The sequence below is a fragment of the Trichomycterus rosablanca genome, chromosome 15 (assembly GCF_030014385.1).
Source record: "Trichomycterus rosablanca isolate fTriRos1 chromosome 15, fTriRos1.hap1, whole genome shotgun sequence".
Classification (NCBI taxonomy): Eukaryota; Metazoa; Chordata; class Actinopteri; order Siluriformes; family Trichomycteridae; genus Trichomycterus; species Trichomycterus rosablanca.
Genome location: NC_086002.1, coordinates 33313629 through 33334130, shown reverse-complemented (window position 1 = coordinate 33334130; position 20502 = coordinate 33313629). Strand labels below are relative to the sequence as shown.

The 20502-nt window shown below is 44.6% G+C and overlaps 2 protein-coding genes across 2 annotated transcripts; one reads left to right on the top strand and one right to left on the bottom strand.

Annotated features, from left to right (window-relative positions):
• Window positions 1-3368: 3368 nt before the first annotated feature.
• LOC134328510 (tumor necrosis factor ligand superfamily member 6) lies at window positions 3369-6984 on the top strand. The gene is made up of 6 exons (XM_063009602.1): window positions 3369-3614; window positions 5315-5344; window positions 5433-5460; window positions 6225-6284; window positions 6390-6624; window positions 6709-6984. The coding sequence occupies exons 1-6, from the start codon at window positions 3369-3371 to the stop codon at window positions 6920-6922; spliced, it is 813 nt and encodes a 270-aa protein (XP_062865672.1). The 3' UTR covers window positions 6923-6984.
• Window positions 6985-12660: 5676 nt separating this feature from the next.
• On the bottom strand, window positions 12661-15222 carry LOC134328509 (uncharacterized). Its single transcript, XM_063009600.1, has 3 exons — window positions 14974-15222; window positions 13577-13655; window positions 12661-13478 (listed from the first exon to the last, which is right to left on the bottom strand). Exons 1-3 carry the CDS (start codon window positions 15220-15222, stop codon window positions 13060-13062), a joined length of 747 nt encoding a protein of 248 aa, XP_062865670.1. The 3' UTR covers window positions 12661-13059.
• Window positions 15223-20502: the final 5280 nt, after the last annotated feature.

Here is a 20502-nt window from a genome sequence, read left to right as displayed (position 1 = left end):
GTATATATGTGTGTGTATATATGTGTGTGTATAGTTATGTGTGTATGTGTGTGTATATGTGTGTATAGTTATGTAGTTATGTGTATGTGTGTGTATATACTGTATGTGTGTGTATAGTTATGTGTGTATGTGTGTGTATATATATGTGTGTTTGTATAGTTATGTGTGTGTGTGTGTATATGTGTGTGTGTATAGTTATGTGTGTATGTGTGTGTATATATGTGTGTTTGTATAGTTATGTGTATGTGTGTGTATATATGTGTGTGTATAGTTATGTGTGTATGTGTGTGTATATGTGTGTATAGTTATGTAGTTATGTGTATGTGTGTGTATATATGTGTGTGTATAGTTGTGTGTATGTGTGTGTATATATACAGGGGTTGGACAAAATAACTGAAACACCTGTCATTTTAGTGTGGTAGGTTTCATGGCTAAATTGGACCAGTCTGGTGGCCAATCTTCATTAATTACACATTGCACCAGTAAGAGCAGAGTGTGAAGGTTCAATTAGCAGGGTAAGAGCACAGTTTTGCTCAAAATATTGCAATGCACACAACATTATGGGTGACATACCAGAGTTCAAAAGAGGACAAATTGTTGGTGCACGTCTTGCTGGCGCATCTGTGACCAAGACAGCAAGTCTTTGTGATGTATCAAGAGCCACGGTATCCAGGGTAATGTCAGCATACCACCAAGAAGGACAAAGCACATCCAACAGGATTAACTGTGGACGCAAGAGGAAGCTGTCTGAAAGGGATGTTCGGGTGCTAACCCGGATTGTATCCAAAAAACATAAAACCACGGCTGCCCAAATCACGGCAGAATTAAATGTGCACCTCAACTCTCCTGTTTCCACCAGAACTGTCCGTCGGGAGCTCCACAGGGTCGATATACACGGCCGGGCTGCTATAGCCAAACCTTTGGTCACTCGTGCCAATGCCAAACGTCGGTTTCAATGGTGCAAGGAGCGCAAATCTTGGGCTGTGGACAATGTGAAACATGTATTGTTCTCTGATGAGTCCACCTTTACTGTTTTCCCCACATCCGGGAGAGTTACGGTGTGGAGAAGCCCCAAAGAAGCGTACCACCCAGACTGTTGCATGCCCAGAGTGAAGCATGGGGGTGGATCAGTGATGGTTTGGGCTGCCATATCATGGCATTCCCTTGGCCCAATACTTGTGCTAGATGGGCGCGTCACTGCCAAGGACTACCGAACCATTCTGGAGGACCATGTGCATCCAATGGCGGTGCCGTGTATCAGGATGACAATGCACCAATACACACAGCAAGACTGGTGAAAGATTGGTTTGATGAACATGAAAGTGAAGTTGAACATCTCCCATAGCCTGCACAGTCACCAGATCTAAATATTATTGAGCCACTTTGGGGTGTTTTGGAGAAGCGAGTCAGGAAACGTTTTCCTCCACCAGCATCACGTAGTGACCTGGCCACTATCCTGCAAGAAGAATGGCTTAAAATCCCTCTGACCACTGTGCAGGACTTGTATATGTCATTTCCAAGACGAATTGACGCTGTATTGGCCGCAAAAGGAGGCCCTACACCATACTAATAAATTATTGTGGTCTAAAACCAGGTGTTTCAGTTATTTTGTCCAACCCCTGTATGTGTGTTTGTATAGTTATGTGTGTGTGTATATATGTGTGTGTATAGTTATGTGTATGTGTGTGTATATATGTGTGTGTATAGTTATGTGTATGTGTGTGTATATATATGTGTGTGTATAGTTATGTGTGTATGTGTGTGTATATGTGTGTATAGTTACAGTATGTAGTTATGTGTGTTATGTGTGACTGAAACACCTGTCATTTTAGTGTGGGAGGTTTCATGGCTAAATTGGACCAGTCTGGTGGCCAATCTTCATTAATTGCACATTGCACCAGTAAGAGCAGAGTGTGAAGGTTCAATTAGCAGGGTAAGAGCACAGTTTTGCTCAAAATATTGCAATGCACACAACATTATGGGTGACATACCAGAGTTCAAAAGAGGACAAATTGTTGGTGCACGTCTTGCTGGCGCATCTGTGACCAAGACAGCAAGTCTTTGTGATGTATTAAGAGCCACGGTATCCAGGGTAATGTCAGCATACCACCAAGAAGGACAAACCACATCCAACAGGATTAACTGTGGACGCAAGAGGAAGCTGTCTGAAAGGGATGTTCGGGTGCTAACCCGGATCGTATCCAAAAAACATAAAACCACGGCTGCCCAAATCACGGCAGAATTAAATGTGCACCTCGACTCTCCTGTTTCCACCAGAACTGTCCGTCGGGAGCTCCACAGGGTCGATATACACGGCCGGGCTGCTATAGCCAAACCTTTGGTCACTCGTGCCGATGCCAAACGTCGGTTTCAATGGTGCAAGGAGCGCAAATCTTGGGCTGTGGACAATGTGAAACATGTATTGTTCTCTGATGAGTCCACCTTTACTGTTTTCCCCACATCCGGGAGAGTTACGGTGTGGAGAAGCCCCAAAGAAGCGTACCACCCAGACTGTTGCATGCCCAGAGTGAAGCATGGGGGTGCATCAGTGATGGTTTGGGCTGCCATATCATGGCATTCCCTTGGCCCGATACTTGTGCTAGATGGGCGCGTCACTGCCGAGGACTACCGAACCATTCTGGAGGACCATGTGCATCCAATGGCGGTGCCGTGTATCAGGATGACAATGCACCAATACACACAGCAAGACTGGTGAAAGATTGGTTTGATGAACATGAAAGTGAAGTTGAACATCTCCCATGGCCTGCACAGTCACCAGATCTAAATATTATTGAGCCACTTTGGGGTGTTTTGGAGAAGCGAGTCAGGAAACGTTTTCCTCCACCAGCATCACGTAGTGACCTGGCCACTATCCTGCAAGAAGAATGGCTTAAAATCCCTCTGACCACTGTGCAGGACTTGTATATGTCATTTCCAAGACGAATTGACGCTGTATTGGCCGCAAAAGGAGGCCCTACACCATACTAATAAATTATTGTGGTCTAAAACCTGGTGTTTCAGTTTCATTGTCCAACCCCTGTATATACGTATATATACTGTATGTGTGTGTGTGTGTGTGTGTGTGCTGACTCACACACTTCCTCTCTTTGCCTCCTGCTCTCTCTCTCTCTCTCAGTCGCTCGGTCGGATGGATAAACAGCAGCTCCTCTCTCTCTCTGAGGACGTTTAGATCCGGGACCCCGGGGCCCCTCGTTCACTGCTGTGGGGGCCGAATTCAGGACTCAGGACTCAGGACTCAGATCAGGTCTGTATGGAGCTTCACTCAGGACTCGGGACTCAGGACTCCTGATTCAGGGGAATCGAGGAAGAGTCGCTTCTCTCTGGCTCCCTGGTTTTGGACACACAGGATGACGGGGGTGTTTGTGGTGGGCGACTCTGTGCCCCCCGGCTCTGTGGCCCCCGGCTCTGTGCCCTCCGGCTCTGTGGCCCCCGGCTCTGTGCCCTCCGGCTCTGCGCCCTCCGGCTTCATGCCCCCTAAACAGAAAATAAAGGACACGTACCTGCCGTACACGCTGCTGGGTGTAGCGCTGATCGGAGTGGTTGTGGAGGCGGTGCTCATCTACGTCCTGTACCAGCGCACTTCCCAAACACAGGTACACGTGTGTGTGTGTGTGTGTTTTATGCTGACAAGAAATCTGGGTTTTTAAATTTAGGACTCCTGTATGTAAGTAGGTGTTGCCTTGATACGGGAGATCTAGAGCTGTAGGATTAATATTTTGGGTATGATGGGTGTGACCCCACTGTTTTATGTCAGATTGGGTTAGAGGTTAGGGTTAGGGTTGGGGCTGGGTTAAGAGGTTGGATTATGGGTTTAGGGTTAGGGCTGAGTTAGAGTTCAGGTTAGGGGTTTAGGGCTGGGATAGGGGTTTAGGGTTAGTGTTAGGTTTGGGGTTACGGTTAGGGCTTTATGGTTAGGGTTTCATATTAAGGGTTTAGGGTTAGGGGTTTAGAGTTGGGTTAGTGGTTTAGGATTAGAGTTAGGGTTAGGGGTTTAGAGTTAGGATTGGATTAGAGGGTTAAGGGTTTAGGGTTAGGGCTGGGTTAGGGGTTTGGTTAGAGTTAGGGTTAGGAGTTTAGAGTTGGGTTAGGGGTTTAGGGTTAGAGTTAGGGTTATGGGTTTAGGTTTAGACTGTTTTTCTTCACTACATAAAAAGCCCCTATGAAACTTGAACACAGATGACACTGTCCACAGCCAAGTAGGCTTTACTTTGCCATAGGCTTATAAGCTGTTCTGCAGGATGGAAGAATCTGCACCTGAAGCAGGAAGCTCAGTGGTTGGTACTGGACTATTGGTTACAAGTTTGCTGGTTTGAGCCCCACCACCACCAAGGTTTCCCTGTTGCCATCGGGCCCCCTGAGCAAGGCCCTTAACAGTCTTGCTTTGTATTTGGTCCCAACTGTCGGTGGAAGGTGGGAGAACTTGCTTGACTGTGGACAGCCTGCATGTTCCAGCAGCTTTTGGTTCATGGCCAGGAAGGTGTCGCTGATGTGTGTGTGATGTTTCTCACCCTTGATATCCGGTGATGTTCCTGTTGAAGTTCCTTTTTCATTCTAACATACGTGACTCACAGTGACCACCAGCCTACAGAAGGAACGATTCCGGCTGCCTGGGAAACCCTGACGGTAAGAAGTTGCGTAAGTCGCTTGTGGTCGGTCACCAGAGAAACACTGGTGCTGGGTACTGACGGTCGGGCTGAGACCTGGATTGCGGCTGATCCAGGGCTCTAGTCCACTTGGTTTCCAAGCTCGTGTAGCTTTTCTACTGGACTGTTATTGCTCTTGACTCTTTTTTCTATAAAGACTATAAAGACTCTCCACCCTTGGTCTCCGTTTCCTCCTGTACAGTTCCAGTAGCTGTAACGTCAACAGCAAGGAACATTCAAGCTCCGGTACTTTGTGGTGGCTCGACGCCTCTTGAAGTTTTTGGTCTAGGGGTTTAGGGTTAGGGTTGGTAGGGGTTTCAGTGCTAGGATTGGGATAGGGGTTAGGCTTAGGGGTTAGGGTTGGTAAGGGTTTCAGTGCTAGGGTTGGGATAGGGGTTAGGGTTAAGGTTAGGGGTTAACTCTATGTTAGAGAGGGTTAGGGTTAAAGTTAGGGGTTAACTCTACGTTAGTTAGGGTTAGGGGTTAAGGTTATGGTTAGGGGTTATGGGTTAACTCTACGTTAGAGAGGTTTAGGGTTAGGGTTAGGGTTAAGGTTAGGGGTTGAGGGTTAACTCTGTTAGAAAACTGCAAGTCACAGAATCTGATACTGACGGCGGTTAAACACATATTTATTGTTCCTCTTCTTTTAGGTTTCTCCAGATACCAGAACGTCACCTACCGTAAGTATGAGATGTTCTTTGATTACTGTTTATTTGTGTATCCTTGCCGAGCAACATGAGATGAACTTTTATACTTGTTTATTTTCAGATGGAACGTCTTAAAGGGGATCATCCTGGTACGTACACACAAAAACAATTTAAAAACTCAAGTAAAAGTCAAAATGTAATAAAGTCTTTGGGTTTCTGAAGGACGTCCTAGAGTTTCCCCTAGTAGGTGCTCTGCCTATAAGAGACCTGCCAGCTTGGCTGCAGTGGGCACTTCTGTCACAGGACCGTAGACAACTGTAGACGATCTGCTGAGGCATGTGAGGGTGAGGGATCTATTAGATGTTGAGCTGATGGAGGTTCCTCGTAGTTCACGTGTTGAATGCAGCAGATCTGACCAGCATTAAGACCTGAGAGACCAGGTTATGCACAGACGACTAATTGAAGTTAGTCTCCCAAACAGCAAGGGAGGTCACAGGCAGGTTGTTGGGCGACCAAGACTCATTGCCTTCCAGAGGACATGAAGGCTTTGAAGTCTGGAACGGACCAACAACGAGGCTTGACCACTGAGTAAGGGTACGAGACGGCCAGAACGGAGCAACTTGAACACAAGTCCTGCAAGTTACCTTACCTTACTTTGGGTGTGTGAGGACGCTGACGAGGAAGACCAAGAATGAGCCGGATTGGATTCAGTTTAGTCATTTCTGCTTCCCTCTGTCTTCACCACCCACCCAGACTAGCACCCGTCCCCTCCAAGACGAGTGAACTCTCCACCTGCTTCTTTAAACCTGCCGGCGAGGGACTCTCACAGAGAGCCGAGAGGTGTATGTCTTAGTGTCAGCAGAGGTCAGTGTAGCCTTATAACAGCAGTGTGTGTGTGTGTGTGTGCCAACAGACTCTAATGAGATCCCTCCACTGCCGAAGATGCCCGACAAACCGGCCGCCTATCTGCATGGTGAGAAGCGTAACATTTGGGACAGGGACAGTTCCAGGCTAGCAGCCCTGTGAACGCTCGGGTATTAAAGTGTGTGTGTGTGTGTGTGTGTGTGTGTGTGTGGAGGTAAATCCCCGCAGGTGGATGCTCACGGTGTGATGCAGTGGCAGTCGAGCGGCCAGTTTGCATTCGCCCACGGCGTCACGTACCGCGACGGCGGTCTGGAGCTTCACACCGAGGGATTCTACTACATCTTCTCCAAGGTCTACTTCAGCGACAAGTGTTCCATCTTCAGCCACAAGGTCTTCTGGGTCTCGAAGCGCTACAATCTGCAACCTCACGAACTCATGCAAAGCATCAGGTACACACACACACACACACACACACACACTGCATAGATAAAAGTATTGGGACGCTCAGTAAACTTCTGTGACGCCCTGTTCAGCCTCAGCTGCCCCCAGCAGACCAGGGGCCGCGACGGGGGTCAGAGGAGGCAGACGAACCAGTCGGAGCCCGAGGAACAGGAGAACCTGGGTAACAGCTTTCTGGGCGGAGTGTTCCGGCTGTACAGGGGCGACCGGGTGTTCGTGAACGTCAGCGATAGCAGCCTGGTACGTCAGGGGGTGCAGGACAACTTCTTCGGCGTCTTCATGATTTAGTTCATACAGACTCGCACTGCTGGACCACATCTGGACGTTTCTGCTATTATTATTATTGTTATTATTAATTATTGTTATGATTTTTATTTTTTATTATTATATTTGTTGTTTTATTGTATTATAATTTTTATTACTATTTTGTTATTTGTTGTTTTGTTTTATTATTATTTTTTATTATTTTTCTACATTATTATTACATTATTATTATTATTTTCTATTATTATTATTTTTTTTATTATTATTTTTTTTATTTTTATTATTATTATTTATATTTTTATTATTTTTTATTATTTTTCTACATTATTATTATATTATTTTTATTATTTTCTAGTATTATTATTATTTTTTTTAATTATTATTTTTATTATTATTATTATTTATATTATTATTTTTATTATTTTGTATTATTTTTCTACATTATTATATTATTATTATTTTCTATATTATTATTATTTACATTATTATTATTATTTTCTATATTATTATTTTTTTTACATTATTATTATTATTATTATTATTTTCTACATTATTATTATTATTTACATTATTATTATTTTCTACATTATTATTATTATTATTATTTACATTATTATTTTTATTTTCTACATTATTATTATTATTATTATTTACATTATTATTATTATTTTCTACATTATTATTATTATTTTCTACATTATTATTGTTATTTGTTGTTTTGTTTTATTATTATTTGTATTTTGATGTGATATTTTTGGCATTTATGTTATTAAGCTGCTTTTCTAAATAAATGAAACCTAAAACCTGAAACCTCGTGTCTTTGTGATAAAGATTCTTGCGACTGTATTTAAAATCATCCCGGAGGTTTAATTCACTGAGGCGAGGGTCCGGGCTGTGAACATCTCCCCCGTCGGTGGGAAGCTACTCCGGCTCACGCCCGCGTTCGGCGTGCAGGCTGAGAACCGGAGGCACCGACCGATGGAAACACAGATCGACAGAGCCGAGACAGGAAGTGGTAGGAGAGAGAGAGAGAGAACATGCAGCAGCAGCAGCAGTGATGGGTGATGGAGTGAGGAGGTGCAGACGGGAGCGGCGGGTGGCGGCGCTGACTCGGCTTTTTTACTGCGCCGGAAGTTTTCAGAAAGCCACGAAACGTCTTTCATCATCAACCGGATCAAACACACGTAAAACAGAAGAGAGCAGCAGGAAGCAGCCGAGTCAGGGGTTCACAGAGACAGATAATCCATCTGTACTTATGGGATGCGATCCAAGAACCACCAGGAACGTGTAAACATCAGCTGTAAACTAAAATCTATTTAAATGGCGTTTAGCAGAGACTTTTATCCACAGTGACTTACATTTAGAGCAGTTGAAGATTAAGGGCCTTGCTCAGGGGTCCAACAGCGGTGGCAGATATTGGGTTAGAACCATCAACCTTCTGATTCTGATAACTATTCCAGAATCTTTAACCACCAAGCCTCCTCTTTACAAGTAGTCTCATTTAAAATGCGACCTACTAATTGTACACTTATTATACAGTGCACTAACACGATACGCTTCCGGCTTTGCAGCAACAGTTTAGGGAAGGTCCTTTCCTTTATAAAGACATGAAAACCAAGAAACTCCCGGAACTCTGATCGATCAGCGCCCAGCCATACGCATACAAATGCTGTCATGTTCCGACTGAACGGGCACAAATTCCCATACACAGTTATGTGAGAGGCTGAAAAGATCGCATACAGTTTGTTTTTGAAACGGGACGGTCAGGTGTCCAAATACTTTTGGCTGTATGGCGTAAGTGTATGAAACGCCCGTATGATATAATGGAGCAGGCTTTTACTGCCCTCTGGTGGTGATGAGGCCGAATTGCAACGTAAAAACCCAGTACAACACAGGTACGTTCTCTCTCTCTCTCTCTCTCTCTCTCTCTCTCTCTCTCTCTCTCTCTCTCTGTGGGTGTGTGTGTGTGTGTGTGTGTGTGTGTGTGTGTGTGTGTGTGTGTTTTCTTCGTTCCTCCTACGATATTTGATATTTACAAAAACTGATATTACCCTGGTATAACCTAGTAAAGTGAAGTAAATAAAAAGTTGAATATGGGTGAGAGGTGATACTGTGGGTAACACCTACTACATATCAAACGTTCCACCCTTGTTTCTACACTCACTGTCCATTTTATCAGCTCCACTTACCATATAGAAGCACTTTGTAGTTCTACAATTACTGACTGTAGTCCATCTGTTTCTCTGCATGCTTTGTTACCCCCTTTCACCCTGTTCTTTAATTGTCAGGACCCCCACAGGACCACCACAGAGCAGGTATTATTTAGGTGGTGGATGATTCTCAGCACTGCAGTGACACTGACATGGTGGTGGTGTGTTAGTGTGTGTTGTGCTGGTATGAGTGGACACCTCACTCTTACTGCTGGACTGAGAATAGTCCACCAACCAAAAACACCCAGCCAACAGCGCCCCCGTGGGCAGCGTCCTGTGACCACTGATGAAGGTCTAAAAGATGAGCGACTCAAACAGCAGCAATAGATGAGCGATCGTCTCTGACTTTACATCTACAAGGTGGACCGACTAGGTAGGAGTGTCTAATAGAGTGGACAGTGAGTGGACACGGTGTTTAAAAACTCAGCAGCGCTGCTGTGTCTGATCCACTTATACCAGCACAACACACACTAACACACCACCACCATGTCAGTGTCACTGCAGTGCTGAGAATCATCCACCACCTAAATAATACCTGCTCTGTGGGGGTCCTGACCATTGAAGAACAGCATGAAAGGGGGTAACAAAGCATGTAGAGAAACAGATGGACTACAGTCAGTAATTGTAGAACTACAAAGTGCTTCTATATGGTAAGTGGACAGTGAGTGTAGAAACAAGGAGGTGGTTTTAATGTTATGGCTGATCTGTGTATATGCACTTACTAAAACACATATTTTTATTTTATTTATTTAACCTTTATTTAACCAGGAGGTCCCATTGAGATTCAAAATCTCTTTTACAAGAGAGACCTGGCCAAGGTTGCAGCCAAACCACAGAATAAAAATTAGCAACATCGTGAAACAATTTACATTTAAATAATGTGCAATGCAATAAATAAAATACAATATAAAAATACAAAGAGTCTCAAGAAAAACAAGTACAAGGCTCCATCATTACATCCTTTAAGATAGCTTTAAATCTATTTAAGGACATAAGGACATATTGATACATACATACTGTGTGTGTGAGTGTGTGTGTGTGTGAGTGTGTGTGTGTGTGTGTAAGTGTGTGTGTGTGTGTTTGTTTGTACTGCTGTTCTGATATGTGGGTGAGGACTGAAACTGTTAGCTGACAGTAAGTGACGTGTGTGTGTGTGTGTGTGTTGAGGTGCAGTAGCTACCATTTCCCATCTTCATGGAAACTTCCGGCTTTCATTAACGCAGGTCTCCGATTCGGGACGCAGCCGCAGAGATCACGAGGTGTGATTACGGGTTTCCGAGAGACGTCGACCAAACACACGAAACCAAACCAACATCAACTCAAAACCAGACAAACGTCTCACTGAGCTCAACACCAAACCAACCCAAACATCTCACTGAGCTCAACACCAAAACCAAACCAACATCAACTCAACACCAGACAAACATCTCACTGAGCTCAACACCAAACCAGCTTGGCTTCAAAGTATTGGGTTCAGTGAGATGTTTGGTGTGGTGTTGAGCTCAGTGAGATGTTTGGTTGGTTTGATGTTGAGCTCAGTGAGATGTTTTGTGATGAGCTCAGTGAGATGGTTGGTTGGTTTAGTGTTGAGCTCAGTGAGATGTTTGGTTGGTTTGATGTTGAGCTCAGTGAGATCTTTGGGTTGGTGTGGTGTTGAGCTCAGTGAGATGTTTGGTTGGTGTTAAGCTCAGTGAGATGATGGTTTGGTGTTGAGCTCAGTTAGATGTTTGGTTGGTTTGGTGTTAAGCTAAGTGAGATGTTTGGTTGGTTTAGTGTTGAGCTCAGTGAGATGTTTGGTTGGTTTGGTGTTGAGGTCAGTGAGATGTTTGGTGGGTGTGGTGTTGAGCTCAGTGAGATGTTTGGTTTGGTGTTGAGCTCAGTGAGATGTTTGGTTTGGTGTTGAGCTCAGTGAGATGTTTGGTGATGAGCTGAGTGAGATGTTTGGTTTGGTGTTAAGCTGAGTGAGATGTTTGGTTGGTTTGGTATTGAGGTCAGTGAGATGTTTGGTTTGGTGTTGAGCTCAGTGAGATGTTTGGTGATGAGCTGAGTGAGATGTTTGGTTTGGTTTGGTGTTAAGCTGAGTGAGATGTTTGGTTGGTGTGGTGTTGAGCTCAGTGAGATGTTTGGTTGGTTTGGTGTTGAGCTCAGTGAGATGTTTGGTTTGGTGTTGAGCTGAGTGAGATGTTTGGTTTGGTGTTGAGCTCAGTGAGATGTTTGGTGATGAGCTGAGTAAGATGTTTGGTTGGTTTGGTGTTGAGCTCAGTGAGATGTTTGGTTGGTTTGGTGTTGAGGTCAGTGAGATGTTTGGTTGGTGTGGTGTTGAGCTCAGTGAGATGTTTGGTTTGGTGTGAAGCTCAGTGAGATGTTTGGTTTGGTGTTGAGCTGAGTGAGATGTTTGGTTTGGTGTTGAGCTGAGTGAGATGTTTGGTTGGTTTGGTGTTGAGCTCAGTGAGATGGTTGGTTGGTTTGGTGTTGAGCTCAGTGAGATGTTTGGTGATGAGCTGAGTGAGATGTTTGGTTTGGTGTTGAGCTCAGTGAGATGTTTGGTGATGAGCTGAGTGAGATGTTTGGTTTGGTGTTGAGCTCAGTAAAATGGTTGGTGATGAGCTGAGTGAGATGTTTGGTTTGGTGTTGAGCTCAGTGAGATGGTTGGTTGGTTTGATGTTGAGCTCAGTGAGATGTTTGGTTGGTGTGGTGATGAGCTGAGTGAGATGTTTGGTTTGGTGTTGAGCTCAGTGAGATGGTTGGTTGGTTTGATGTTGAGCTCAGTGAGATGTTTGGTTGGTGTGGTGATGAGCTGAGTGAGATGTTTGGTTTGGTGTTGAGCTCAGTGAGATGGTTGGTTGGTGTGGTGATGAGCTGAGTGAGATGTTTGGTTTGGTGTTGAGCTCAGTGAGATGGTTGGTTGGTTTGGTGTTGAGCTCAGTGAGATGTTTGGTTGGTTTGACGTTGAGCTCAGTGAGATGTTTGGTTGGTGTGGTGTTGAGCTGAGTGAGATGTTTGGTTTGGTGTTGAGCTCAGTGAGATGGTTGGTTGGTTTGATGTTGAGCTCAGTGAGATGTTTGGTTGGTGTGGTGATGAGCTGAGTGAGATGTTTGGTTTGGTGTTGAGCTCAGTGAGATGGTTGGTTGGTTTGATGTTGAGCTCAGTGAGATGTTTGGTTGGTGTGGTGATGAGCTGAGTGAGATGTTTGGTTTGGTGTTGAGCTCAGTGAGATGGTTGGTTGGTGTGGTGATGAGCTGAGTGAGATGTTTGGTTTGGTGTTGAGCTCAGTGAGATGGTTGGTTGGTTTGGTGTTGAGCTCAGTGAGATGTTTGGTTGGTTTGGTGTTGAGCTCAGTGAGATGTTTGGTTGGTGTGGTGTTGAGCTGAGTGAGATGTTTGGTTGGTTTGGTATTGAGCTCAGTGAGATGATGCTATGTGCACTATATCTTGAGTGGATGGTGCGGTTTGGAACACGTCCACAATGCGCCTATCGCAGTGTTAAAAATGGTACCAGATAAATATGGACACCTCTTTGTTTACATTTATAACAAGATCTTTTATTGGTTGCTTGACGTGGTTACAGTGAAGGATCCCGAAGCTCCTCTCGGTTCCGAGAGGTTTTTGTGAGGCACTTATGTGTCGCCGTCGGCCTTCGTTGGCCTGCGGCGTGTAGTGACGTCTACTCTTGACCTACTGTGTCCATAAATATTGAAACAGGTCTGTACAAAAAATATAAATACAAATATAAAAACAATAAATAGTGCTCTTCAGAAGTTCTTCCTGAGGTTTTGCGCCCCGTATCCTAATTGACGGGTGCAATACAGTTACTGTAGCCCCCCCCTTTAGAGGCAGCGTTGGACGGCGGTCCGTATTTTGGACGTCACACCATTCCAGAGAGGTTCAAAGTGCAAAAGTGGAACGGCGCCGACTGGAGGCGTTACTGGGCCAGTTTGGCCCCCTGCGCCTTTCAGTCCGTCCCGGGCCCGTCCACCAGGAACATCCCGAACCCGGACTGGTTGAGGTCGATCGTCCAGCTCTTCCACTCCCTTTTCCTGGTGTCCATCCTGGCGTGCAGGCGGCTGCCCTTGGCCAGGCGAGGGATCACCGTCCAGCACTTCTTGGTCACGGGTGTGGAGGGTGTCTCCGGAAGGTCGAGGTCGCAGGTGAGGAGCTTCTCCTCTCTCTCGCTCTCGAAGTTGACGCCGAGAGAGCCGTTGTCACAATGATGCTTGCAGTTCAGCGTTAGCTGGACGTACAGGAAGTAGGTGCCCTCCTGGTTGACCGTCACCGTCGCTTGCTTGGAGTCGTAACTGTACCGGGAGCCTACGGTGTCGGTGTCGCCGAATGGGTACGATTCCCATCGCATCACTTCATTTTCGATTTTACCTGCAGGAAAGAAGGACAGACAGAGCGACCGTCAGCGCCCGGAGTCGAGTTTGAGGCAGAACCGTAGCTATTTTGTTAAAGATAACGCCGGTACTTACTGGAGATGGCGCGGACGTAGGCGAAATTCTGAATCCGAGAGGAAACCTGAAAGAAACGAAACAACAAGACACTTAGAATCTGCGCCCACGGAGCCGGAAACATCAGTCCAAGACCTCCAAGAGCCGGAAACCCAGACAGACACCCAGAGGACATCTGAAACACCCTTTAGACGTCTCCGGAACCTTGTTCTAGAAGCTTTTAGAGTTTGGGGACGTTTCTTAGCATCAGCATTTTCAAATATCTCTCAGATCGGTCAGGGGAAAAACCCTTGACGTGCCTTCCAAAGCTGCAGCGGTGCAGCAGGTAGCATTGTTTGGTAAACTGTGCATCACGAAGCTTTATAAACAGTCGTAGTGATACAGGCCGGTGGAAAGCGACTTGCAGAGGGTCTACGGGGCACTGACCAACTGACCACGCCAACAAGTGGTCACCTGCAGGGTGTATGCAATGTGTAGACTATTAGAGTCGGACAGTATAATACAGGTTGACGACCTAAGGGCAGTGATAGCTCAGTGGTTAAGGTACTGGACTAGTAATCAGAAGGTTGCCGGTTCAAGCCCCACCACTGCTAAGTTGCAGTTGTTAGGCCCCTGAGCAAGGCCCTTAACCCTCAAAATCATGTTCATGTCATAAATGTAAATCGCTTTGGATAAAAGCGTCTGCTAAATGCCGAAAATGTAAATGTAGCCAGCCCCGGTCATTCTATGGGTGAGTGGACTAGTAATCGAAAGGTTGCTGGTTCAAGACCCACCACTGCCTGGTTGCCACTGTCGGACCCTTGAGCAAGATCCTTAGACAGTTTCAGGACTCCCAGGATCCTGCTACCTTTACGTCATGCTATGGTCAGCAATCGTTCTGTGACAGACGGTATACAGTCTAAGCAATTGAGGGTTGAGGGCCTTGCTCAAGGGCCCAACAGTGGCAACCTAGCAGTGGTGTGGCTTGAACCAATGACCTACATTTACATTTACATTTTCAGCATTTAGGAGACGCTTTTATCCAAAGCGACTTACAGTTGTGACAGTATGCAATTTAAGCAATTGAGGGTTGAGGGCCTTGCTCAAGGGCCCAACACTGGCAACCTAGCAGAGATGGGGCTTGAACCAGTGACCTTTCGATTACCAGTCCAGTACCTTAACCACTAGGCTACAACTTGCATTTAGCAGACCATTTTATCCAAAGCGACTTATGACGTACTGTGACAGTATATCGTCTAAGCAATTGAGGGTTAAGGGCCTTGCTCAAGGGCCCAACAGTGGCAACCTTGCAGTGGTGGGGCTTGAACCGGCAACCTTTCGATTACTAGTCCAGCACCTTAACCACTAAGAACCAAACATGCAAAACACTTTACAAACCAAACAGTAACAAGAGACGAGATTCGAACCCATCACCTCACCTTAAAGTGCGTCCCCGCGCTCCTCAGCGCCTCGTGCGTGGGCACCCACGAGCGCTCCATGTCCGCGCGCAGCTGGTGCAGAGTCCAGAACCCGAGCGCCCCGCCCGCGAGCACCAGCGCGTACAGCGCGAGCACCGAGCACACCAGGCACGCGATCTTACACCGGCCTCGCGACTCACCGCCGGCGCCCTTTTGCGCGCGCTCCACGTCCACGGCCACGTCCACGGCCACGTCCACGGTCGAAGTCATGCTCGAGGTGAGGACAACAACAAACAACAAATGACGGGTAATCCGATAGTTCGAGCGTCGCGGTGAGTTCGGAGTCTGACTGATTCTGATTTGTCACGGCGCGCGCTGTGGGTTTTATGCGCGCGCGGCTGGAAAAGGAGGAACTGCGCGCGCGTTTCCCTCCTCCTTCAACCCACGCGCTCGCAGCGCGAGAGAAAGAGAAAAACCTGCAGAGTTTCCACAGGATTCACAGTTTCACATCAAGCGAATGTTTCCCTGATCAGCGAAATCAGCGATCGATTTATCGCGTATCGATGCACGATGTGGGCAAAAGTATTTGGACACGTGACCATGCGCTCTTCATGCGCGTTTACAGCGAATCGCTTCTTTCTGTAAAGCTTCAATATCAATGTCACACTTTTGGGAAGACTTTGGAGTGTCTGTGTGGGGATTTGTGCCCATTCATTCAGTCAGTAGAGTCAGTGATGAGTGCTGAGGACTCAGGGGTGTCGTCGTGCTTCCCCAAACTGTTGCCACAATGCATCTCATATAAATATTTATACACCTATACATCCATGTATTGCTTATCGATACACAATATGCTTTAATATCAATATCACTTTACTGGGAAGCCCTCCTATAAGACTTTGGAGTGTCTGTGTGGGGATTTGTGCCCATTCATTCAGTCAACAGAGTCAGTCAGGTCTGGCACTGATGTTATTATTATTCTTGTAATGATTATTTATTATTATATACATATTTTTAGATTTATAAAAAATATTATTATTGTTGTTCTTATTATTATCTTGATTATTATGTATTATTATTAGTAGTATTTTTGTATGTTTATTTTTTTATGATTATTATTATTATATGAAGTTATTATTTATTATTTTAATTGTCGTTATTATTATTATTGTTGTTATCCTGATTATTATGTATTGTTAATATTATTATTATTTATTATTATTATTATTTATTATTATAATTATTGTTTATTATTATTACTTATTACTATTATTTATTATTATTATTATTTATTATTATTATTTGTTACTATTATTTATTATGATTGTATTTTTTATTATTTTTAAATAATTACTATTATTATATAAATACTGATATATTTATTATTATAATTGCCATTGTTGCCATGATTATGATTATTTATTAATATTATTATATTGTTTTGTTATTTTAAATCATTATAAATATCATTATATACATATTATTATATTTATTATTAATATTATTATTATTATTGTAATTTTTATTATTTTTTAATCATTATTACTATTATGTGAATTGTTAAATGTATTATTTTAATTGCGTTGTTATTATTATTAATTATTAATATCAATTTATGTACATATCATTATACAGTATTTATTATTATTATTGTTGTTGACATTATCCTTATTATGATTCTATTTATTTTTATTTATTATTATTGATATTATTATTATTATTATTAATATATTATTAATAATATAATAATAATAATTATTATATTATTGTTATTATTATTACTATTATTATTATTATTTGATATTATTATTATTATTATTATTATTATTAAAATAAAAGCAGTCCAAATGAATTTTTAACATACTAATACACATAAATCTTAATAACCTAAACTCTGATCTCTAATCCTGGAGTCCAGTCCTAACACCCCATCCCAACCCTAGGTCGACCCAGTGCTCCCAGTGTCCAGTAACCCAAACTGAAGTTACACCCACTGTGGAAAGAAGCCGCAGGTCACGTCACGGCTAACACCACCACATATTCCTGCGCCGAATGTCACGGTGGCTAAAAACGTCCACGCAGGATCTGGGTAATTCTGTACGTAGTCGTGCGTACGTCATTATTTATTTTTATTAGCGGAGAGACATTTGTGGACGGGATCTCACCGTCCCAGTTCCCCGTTCACAGGTCGTGTGTTGGGTGTTTTGTTGTGTGTGTGGCCACGGTGTTGTCCTTTCACTCGATAGGTCAGCGTGTGTGTTAGCCTGTGTGTGTTAGCCTGGCTAATGAAGTGAAACTTGTATAATGGCTCTAGAGGAAGTGATGCTATCAGGTAGCATTACTGTAAATAACAGTGGGAAGTTGACCTCCTCCGCAGGAATCGCCGTGAGTTATCAATCCCTGACTCATCCCTGCTTGTACGTATGGCCAAATGTATGTAGACACCCCGACTAGCCTGTTGGACATCCTATAGAGTAACCTCTTTGAGATCTCTTCATCTAGAAGAACAGCCGCTCTTCTGAGAAGCTTCTCTCAATTATTGAAGTATGTCCGTGTATGGGAATTTGTGCCCGTTCAGTCAAAAGACGACAGCCCAGGTTGTTTTTTTTGGTTCATCCCAGAGCTGTCGAGTGGGGCTGAGGTCAAGGCTCCGTGCAGGACACTGGAGTTTCTTGGTTTTTAAAGCAAGTTTGGAGGAACCGTCACAAAGGTGGCCCGATACCAAGGTATTTTGGAAGTTACGCCGCTATTAATCAGGTTTTTTAAAGAACTGCTTGAACTGTTCGACCTCTAGGTGGCGCTCTCACATGAGTCTTCTTCCTCCCGACTCAAAACGTTAAATTACACCTACAGTAAAGTTTCCCAGTTTCCCAGACAGGGGGGCGCTGACAAATCACCAATTCCCTCCAAATCACGAAATTCAAAGGGAAGTGGGTATGTCTAGTAAAATCGGCAAAGTGTGAGTTTGACACTGACGACGATAGATCATCAGTCCCTCAGATAAAAGGAAGTGGAATTGTTGGTAATCTGGCAGCTCTGTTATATTTTATATTTATTTTCTTACTAAAGACTCCGCAGCACAGTGTCTACGTGTTTTTACTCCGTCTGGCGCCCAACAAGAACAGTTCGGACACCCCTGATCTAGCGCTTCGTTTAAACGAACAACAGAAGTAAAAAATGGGACGTAGCCGTGCTAGCGAAGCAGATTTCGAGTGCGGAGAGAGAGGCGGGTGAAACCTGCAGACTTTCCTCTCTCTGTTTCACACATGCTTTGTTCCTCCTACACTTCCTCCATGACTCTCGCACTGCACACACACCATTACGCTCCGCCGGGGACGGAGTGTGTGCGGCGACGGCGCAATCCGGGCATCCTGACGCCGGCGGCACTGGGTATTATTAGAAGTTTCCAACTGGAGCAAGACTGTGCAATTTGGCAACCCAGTAACAAGCGTACACACACTGACTGTGGGTGAGTGTGTACCCTAAGTGGTCTGCACCCATTTATAAGGATGTGGCGCGTGGAATAGTAGTCTCTTTGCCAAGGTCAATGCACAACCCCAAACTCTTACCCCTCACCAAGGCCATTCAAGAGCCACAAAGACGTCTTCCTCAACAACCCAATCCCAACAAAAATTGGGACAGGATCAGATCACGTTCACCCCCAAGATACATCATATTTTAATGCTTGGGAAGAGTGGACGCCAACTTCTAAAGACGTAAACGCATATTTACCCCCAGCCTTGCCTGTCAAGACACTTCGGTTACTCAACAGTCCCAAACTGTGCAATCTGGCAACCCAGGAACAAGCGTACACACACACTGCACACACTGACTGTGGGTGAGTGTGGCCTAGGTGGTTTGCACCCATTAATAAAGATGTAGAACGTTGAACAGTGGTCTCCTTGCCAAGGTCAGTGCACAACCCCAAACTCTTACCTCTTACCAAGAGCCACAAAGACGTCTTACTCGACAACCCAACCCCAACAAAAATTGGGACAGGATCACGTTCACCCCCAAGATACATCATATTTTAATGCTTGGGAAGAGTGGACGCCAACTTCTAACGATGTAAACGCATATTTACCCCCCAGTCTTGCCTGCCAAAACACTTCGATTACTCTTGGATCTCCGTTATTGTAAATGAATAGGAGACAGGTCTGGGCCTGTCTAGCACCTGCACTCTTACGGTAAACCCACACTGTTGTGGCACGCGCTGAAGCCGATTGACGCCGTCTTGTCGAAACAAGTAGGGATTTTTCTAAACAAGACGTCATCTTGATGGAAAAGTAATGGAAAGAGGGAAAGTTTCCCTTGGACAGCGGAAGCCTTGTGGGTAGAGATTTGATCTGTCAATCGAAAGGTTGAGAGTTCGAATCCCAGTTCTGCCATTGAGCCACTGTTGGGTCCTTGTGCAAGGGCCTTAACCCTCCCCGTACAATGGCTGACCCTTCCAAACAAGCTGGGATGTGTGATAAACTGTTGGACTATTCGTCGATGGGCCAGAAACACGGATCCCGTAATGCTAGAAAACAACCGCGCGCCGTCAGCGACTCACAGGCCGGAAAGATGAGATGAAGGAAATGCTACGAGGCTAGCGCGCAGAAAAGGAAAGCGAGGTGTAGAAGAGCGAGTGAGGGGGCGGTTGTAGCGACTCTTTCTCTGTTCCTTTTTGAAAGTACTGACTGGTTTCATATCGGCTTCTCGGCCCTCGTGACCGAGCCGTATGCTAAAAGATGAGCACAGCGTGGAGGGGAGCGGGTATAACCGGTGGGAAAACCCATCAGGAAGTTCTCTAGCCGGCGACGTAGCGGCATTAACACACGGCGTCGTCGTTCCTTCTGATTACCATACGTAAGATGAAAAATTCCTCTTCTGGTGGTGTCTTCTACTGGCCCGACCTCCTACAGCCGAGGGTGTGAGAACACAGACTAGACCGAGACTGATGATGCACAACCTGGAGGTTTGACACAGGAGCCTTGAGAAAAACACAACCCTATTTCCAAAAAAGTTGGGACAGTAAAGAAATAGATAAGTATTGGGATGCCAACATGACCTTGTTGGACTTCCCATTCCCTTAGAAAGGCTTTCCAGTACATTTTGAGGAATCTGTGGCTATTGTGCACTGTAAGAGCATCTGTGAGGTTGGTCTGCAATCGATGCCTTGATTGCTACCTACAATGTTCAGTAGCATTGAGGCCAGGGGTTTACCCAAGCCACCAAAACAAGTTCCTCAACACCAAACTCATCAAACCATGTCTTATTAACCTGGTTTTGTGGACAGGGGTGCAGTCAAACTGGAGCAGGAAAGGGAAAACACCGGAACTCAATATTTAAAAGGGCTGTCCACATATTTCTGACCATATACAGTGCCTTGCAAAAGTATTCAGCCCCCTTGAACTTTTCAACCTTTTGCCACATTTCAGGCTTTAAACATAAAGATATGAAATTGTAATTTTTTGTGAAGAATCAACAACAAGCGGGACACAATCGTGAAGTGGAACGAAATTTATTGGATATTTTAAACTTTTTTTAGAAATAAAAAACTGAAAAGTG